Here is a 6992-nt window from a genome sequence, read left to right as displayed (position 1 = left end):
CCCGAGAAGGTCTCCCTCTAAACCCGCTCTCCAAGCTCTCCATTGGCTTCCGATGGAGAAGAGAGTTGAGTTTAAGGCCCTCTCAACGTGCCATCGCATTCTGAGCGGCAAAGCCCCTGTGCCACTTCAGAGTTTGGTGTCCCACTATGAGCCTACCCGCAATTTACGGTCCTCTCAGACGGGACTACTTGTGGTGCCCAGAGTTAGGAAGGCGCGGATGGGGGGGAGATCTTTCAGATACCTTGCTCCCAAGTGCTGGAATGTCTTGCCCCCAGACTTGCGTCTTGAGCCATCAGAGGCCCTGTTTAGGAAAAAATTAAAAACTTACCTTTTTAGCAGGTAGCTCCTGGGGGAGGGGGGTATGGCAACTGCTCACTTATCATAGCGCGGGGACACGCCTTCTGGCGTCACCAGGCGCTTTAAAAATGTCCAAATAAATAAATAAATAGGAGGTGGCTTAGGGATTCTTTATAAGACATCTCATATGTGCCATACTTCTGCACTGACTGGCCCGTCCGATTCCTTTCAGGCTCTTCATTTTTCAATTAGTTCCCTTGGTGCCGCCCCTTTTACGGGCATACTGATTTATAGACCCCCGGGTCCAAGAACTGATTTTAGTCAGGCTTTGCTTAACATCTTGGAACCTTATTTCGGTTCTCCCCAATTAACGGTTTTGGGGACCAAAACTTTCATCTGGATAACCTTGTTTCCAGAGACTCCCTCACGCTCCTTGATTCTTTATCCGCCTGTGGCTTCCAGCAGTTGGTTAAATCTCCCACCCACCAGGCGGGTCACATCTTGGATGGGGTGTTCTCTAATGACCCCAGACTAAAAATTGAATCACCTATCCCACTAGTTTGGTCTGACCACCTGGCCGTACCGCTGGAACTTCAGCATCTCCATGAGAACCTCAAGCGGACTGGCCCCAGCAAAATGGAACCTAGGAGAAACTTTAGTAGGGTTACTAATCTTTCCCTTGCCCCTCTAATCCAGAAATTCCCTAGTGACTCAGCCAAAGACGTTAATACAGCTGCCCTTGTGTTAACAAATGCCATTACGGCAGCAGTTAATGTGCTGGCCCCTGCAACTCTGCAACACTCTGCCCGAAAGAGACCTTCAGCCCAGTGGTTTTCAGAGTCTTTAAGGCTCCTAAGGCAGGGATGTAGGAAGCAGTAAAGGTTATGGCGGGTAAGCTGGAACCTTCTAGAGAGGGAAAAGCACAAGTCTCTTCTTAAAGAGTATAAGTTGGAGATTATTAAGGTGAAACAAGAATACTTTACTCATCTTACGACCAATCTTACCTCCCCGAGAGAACTCTTTAAGATAGTCGACTCACTCTGCACGTTACAGATGCCTGATCCCATAGTGTGCTCACAAGATCTCCGTGATAAAATCGCAGGATTTTTTCACACTAAAATTGCGGACATCTACTCGGCCCTTGATTCACAAAAGGCCTTAATGCCTCCCCCCCCCTCCCAGTTTGGACCCCCCTTCCTCTGTAGCCGATGCCCCGACTACTACAGGGAGTCTGTCCGTGTTTCCACCACTTTCCTTGCAGGAACTGACGTGCTTTTAAGCAAGACAAGATCAGGGTCCCCCTTAGAACCTTGCCCTCTTAAAGTCCTTAAGGACTGTAGAGAGACCCTGCTGCCTCCACTCTTGACATCATGAACAGGGCAATGAAGGATGGTACTTTCCATGCCCCTCCTTAAGAAGCCCACATTAGACCCTGAGGTACTTAAAAACTTCCTCCCAATTTCTTTGCTCCCAGCTCCAGCAAAGATGGTGGAGATTCATCTAAACCAGCATCTGGCGGCATTCCTGGATTCCTCGGGTCTTCTAGATCAGTCCCAGCATGGCTTCAGGAGAGGACATAGCACGGAGTCAGCCCTTACGATAGTGCTTGATAACATCTGCACTCAGGTCGATCAAGGCCACACGTCCCTTCTGGTCTTATTAGATCTGACAGCTGCCTTCGATACCCTGTCTCCCTCAGTGCTTACATCTCGTCTGAGGGAGATAGGGGTAGAGGGCGCTACCATGAGTCTCCTGGCCTCTTTTCTGGCCCAGAGGGAGCAGAGGGTCAAGCTGGGAGAATATCTATCTCCACCCACACCTGTGCAATGTGGGGTGCCACAAGGGTCGGCATTAAGTCCGACCCTGTTCAACATCTATGTGGCCCCACTTGACAGGCTTGTAAGATCATTTGGGATGGAGATAGTCTCCTACGCCGATGATACCCAGATCTTGGTTTCTCTCTCTCATTCACGGAACTCTTCAGTTCTCAACTTCAGAAATTGCATGGAGGCGGTTTCTAAGTGGATGATCTACAATTCACTGAAGTTGAATGGGGAGAAGACCGAGATTATGGTTTTCGGCGGAAACACGAACATCGGGTCGGCCGAATAGTGGCCCCCTCGCTGGGAGTCTGTCCTACACCTACAGACTCTGCCAGGAATCTGGGAGTTATGATCGATCCTGCTCTCTCAATGGTACATCAGGTCAACATGACAGTTGCTACCTGCTGGGGCATCTTTAAAATTCTGCGCAAAATTAAACACTATCTGTCCCCTCAGGCTCGTAAACAGGTTGTCATTACATTGGTCGTTCGGCGACTCGATTACTGCAACGCTCTGTACGCTGGCATCAATAAAGGCCTGTTGCAGCGCCTTCAAACTGGCCAGAATGCGGCGGCGAAGTTTGTTCTTGATGCCCCCTGACTTTCTTCTGCCACAGCCGCTAGGAAAAGCCTGCACTGGCTTCCTATTGAGTCCAGGATAGCCTTCAAGACTCTGTGTTTGACCTACGGGGCACTCTCTGGCAAGGGGGCAGGCGGTGTGATGAAGTTGCTGCTCCCCTATGTACCGGGCAGAGATCTGCGCTCCTCTACTAAGAGCTTACTTGTGGTGCTCCGTGTTCATAGAACTAAATGGGGCGGGAAGGCGTTTTCAACGGTTGCCCCCAAGCTGTGGAATACCCTTCCCATAGAAATTAAATCTCTGTTGTCTGTCCTGAAGTTTCGGAAAGCTCTTAAAACGTGGCTATTTTCAAAGGCGTACCCATAGTGCTGGTTATCTGGTCATTTTGATGGTGTTTGGTAGGCGCCTCGAGGCCTTCGGGCTTAGTAGCGCGTTATAAGACTCATTTCATTTCATTTTCAAGTTTCTGCTATTTCTAGAGTTGGGTCCCCACAGAGTGCCGTAAGTCGTTCCATGACTTCTCTGTCATAGTACTCTGTGTCCATCAGGACTAACCCTCCTCCTTTGTCTGCTTTTTGGAATGTTAGGTTAGGATTTTTTGTCAATTAATTAAGTGCGCTGTATTCAGCTCGGCTCAGATTTTTTAACTTTCTTGAGTAATCAATTTTTTTAAGGTCTTTTCTTATAAGTATTTCAAAAGTATCCAAAGTTTTGTGGGATACTGGCGCTACGAATGTACTCTTGGGTTTGAACGGAAGTGCCATACTCTTTTGACTAGGTTCTTGAGGACAAATATTGGAGAAGTTCCTTAGCCTTAAGATATTTCAGTACTTTGACATTGGGCGATCTATTTGCCTGTATAAGAAATTGGGTTATTAGTTGAGGGGGATAAATACCCACCTCGAGTAATCATCATTCGGGAGCTTGCACCCAGCATGGTCCCCTCAATGGTGGCCACCTCAGATGGGGTCCCCCCCCCCAACCGGTGGTCAAGGTCCGAAACCTCGGAGTCATTTTTGACAATAAACTTACTTTCATACACCACGCCAATGCTGTTGTATCATCTGCCTTCTACACACTAAAAAAAATAAAAAAATTACTTCCTTACCTACCACAGTCCGCGGGCAAAACACTCATCAGCACCTTAGTGTTCTCAAGAACCGACTATTGTAACTCTCTTCTCCTGAATGCCCAAGAAAAGGTTCTCAACAAGCTCCAGACAGTACAAAACGCGGCGGCCAGAACCCTACTATCCATTCCTAAGTTCACTTCAACCTCAGCTCATATCAAGGAACTACATTGGCTTCCGGTTAGGAGCCGAATCAAATTTAAGGCTCTGTTCATAGCCTATAAGACTCTGAATAATGAGGACCACAGTTTCTAAAAAGAGCTCTCCGCCCACTGGAACAACGCAGGAACCTTCGATCTTCCTCTGCCTACCTGCTGAACGTCCCTAGGACAAGAAAGGCCAGCTGGGGAGACAGATGTTTCACAACCGCCACGGCCAAACTGTGGAACACCCTACCACTTCATATCAAAACTGCCCCCACGCTCCTCAAATTCAGAAAGAGCCTTAAAACATGGCTGTTCTCATCGTCCTAACTCCCCCGTCACACCATCAGTGAGCTCTGTAAACACTAGCGCCAAGACACCAGTATGGGTATTTGCGCGATTTAAAAATAGCAATAAATAAATAAACAAATAAATAAATCACAAAACTTGTCAGGGTAAACCACTAAAGTCACTATATAAACCTCCTGGTAGGTACAGCAGAGAGCAGACAGGCTTAACTTATAACAGTGTGTATGGCATTTATGCGCCCCTCCCAGTCACTTCTGCTCCTAGCTCTCCAATTCATTTATTTTAATGACAACTATATGTACACTTAATATGAAATTATAGCCAACCCGACTTACAGGATGATATTGTCTAAAATGGTGCCGTCCTAGTTCCAGGCAGAAGCTAATATATATATATATATATATATATATATATATATTAAAAAAGCCCAAATGTTGGAATACTTGCTGGAGCGAATATCCTCTGACAGAAATTATGATAAACCAGTTATAAAGTAGGGACTGTATCCACGTTAGACATATATAGATACATTTTGGACGAGCAATTAAGACTGTGATTATAAGGATTCTCACCTCTCTTGCAGTGAGTACTCTATTGTACAACAATGTTTTATTAATTGCTGACAGTGAGAACGCTGGACGTGTCATCTTGGGCGAAAGCTTGGAATATTTATGCATAAAGCTAAGACTTAAGGTCTGAGGGGAATGGAAAGAAAACATAAAAATAGTACACACGCATATATTTTTCAAGATTAACTTGAATGAAAAATCAACACACTTTTAGCAAAACAGTTTTTCACTTTTAAGGAAATTACATATTTTAATATGAACAGTTCCTTAATTTAACCCCTCCCATGCTAAGAAGAGCTAAGTTCGTCATGAGCCACAGTGCTCCGGTGCTCATGACGAGCTGAGCTCGTCATGGCCCGTGGAACGCTCGCACGCTGGGTGGATACCCCTGCTGTGCTGAGCGTTCTATTAAACGGGCGTGGTCGTGACGAGCTCAGTTGGTCATGAGCAGCGTGGCTCATGACAAGCTGAGCTCGTCATGAGCATGGGGGCGCTATGCGCACCCCGCCCCCCAGAACAGCAGGGGAATAGCCCCAGCATTCAAGGGGTTAAAAGAAGTACAATCAAAAACATTCATAAACAAAGGTAACACTACCATGGCTCTGTTCAAACCACAGCTTTAAGTTAAATGGGCACATTTTCTTAATGTCAATTTAATTCTATTCTATCAATTATAAGCCCAACCTCAAACCTTAAATAATGACACTATGTTTTTTGACATATTCTGCTACTTACTAGAGGCAAAAGGTGGGTACAACCTTAGCGCAAGGTAATTGAAGAAACTTAATATTCTTCTGTTGAGGGAAAATTAGACACTGGTTCAAAGGGGTCCAAATAACCTTTTATTAAGCTGATGGGTCTATACTGCTCAGCACACTTCTCTTTAAATGTGGCATTCCTAAATGGCCACAGATTGCAAAAGGCATGATCTTACAGCTATCAGTCAAAAGCTGTATTCTAACTACTTCTGAATTTTAGGCTGTGTAACATTGTAGTTGTAAGAGTACAGCTCCTAAGTATCTAGTAGCACCTCACTGCCAATTCAAGTCGTTTCTGCATGTACAATTACCACAGCAAATCCAACCACAAAATCCAATGTTCGTGTCATCCACTCTGCTTGTCTTATTATTTCTGCTTGATTCAGGCGTCGCCAGTACTCTTAATTATCATGAGTTGAACTAGTTTTTAATATAATTTCTCTCCCTTTAGATCATTTTTGACTGATCCCTACATTCAGTCGGTCAATAGAAAAAAATAATGTTTTATTCCGTGAGCCTGGGCCTCCAAGATCAGAATGATTTATTCAGTTCAGGGCTTGGAAGCCTATGTGCTAATAAGGCACATTATAAATCCAACACTTATGATGAGTCTCCACAAACTGAACGTGTCAGATAAAAAGGGCCTTTTTTTCTCGTCTCACTGAAACATGCCAGCTTGATCACATTTGGACACACAGTACATAATCAGGCTGTATGAAAAATGCAATTCTTCTTTCATCTGCACTGCACCTGGATGTCAAAAAGTGGATAGCAGGCGAACGCAGTCTTAGGGCTTCAAACCAGCAACCGTTTGCATTACAGTTTCCATAAGAGACACAAAGATCATCAGTGCTGCTTTGTTTTCTTTGCTTTGCTTAACTGTAACCTGGATGTCTGTACTGTCTGCCTCGAGCAGCAGTTCTGTTAAAAACAAACACCCCTGGTCATCCTCAGCATAGAGGTAGGCTTTCCAGGGCTGGGTACCAGACTTGCTCCTTGCTAATGTGTTGATATCCACCACTTCTAAAGCAGTCTGCATGGTGTCTGGCAAAGCACCTCCCTTCCAGCTGACAGACTTCTGGTAAGCTATTTGCAGAGAAGCCCACTTTGTCTCGAACAGTGCTGGATCAATCTGTATATTACGCCTTAACTGTAGGTTATCTGAATCAGTTTGTAGTTCGTATACATCGTTATCCTCTTTAGAATCCATGTAACCTAAAACCAAGCAGAACAAAAAAATGTTTTAAAGTTCTCGTTCTTAAAAAAATCTAAACTTTCAGGAACACATTACTGAGTAACATTACAATTTTGGCAGATTGAACGAATATTACCTCCTCAATACACCACACACTTGGACAAATACCAACCCACTTGGTGTCTAGAGC

The 6992-nt window shown here is 45.1% G+C and overlaps 1 protein-coding gene across 3 annotated transcripts in view; it reads right to left on the bottom strand.

Moving 5' to 3' along the window:
- Positions 1-4690: 4690 nt before the first annotated feature.
- AP4B1 (adaptor related protein complex 4 subunit beta 1) overlaps positions 4691-6992 on the bottom strand; it is a 286861-nt gene continuing 284559 nt past the window's right edge. For all 3 annotated transcript variants that reach the window (XM_086923299.1, XM_086923300.1, XM_086923301.1), the window contains one exon: positions 4691-6822. In XM_086923299.1, the coding sequence (XP_086779425.1) occupies positions 6395-6822 (428 nt within the window). In that variant the 3' untranslated portion in view covers positions 4691-6394. The remainder of the gene's footprint in view (positions 6823-6992) is intronic.

This window comes from Lissotriton vulgaris, chromosome 5 (genome assembly GCF_964263255.1).
Source record: "Lissotriton vulgaris chromosome 5, aLisVul1.2, whole genome shotgun sequence".
Taxonomy (NCBI): Eukaryota; Metazoa; Chordata; class Amphibia; order Caudata; family Salamandridae; genus Lissotriton; species Lissotriton vulgaris.
The sequence above is the reverse complement of the archived record's forward strand: the minus strand, read 5'-3'. Positions and strand labels throughout refer to the sequence as shown.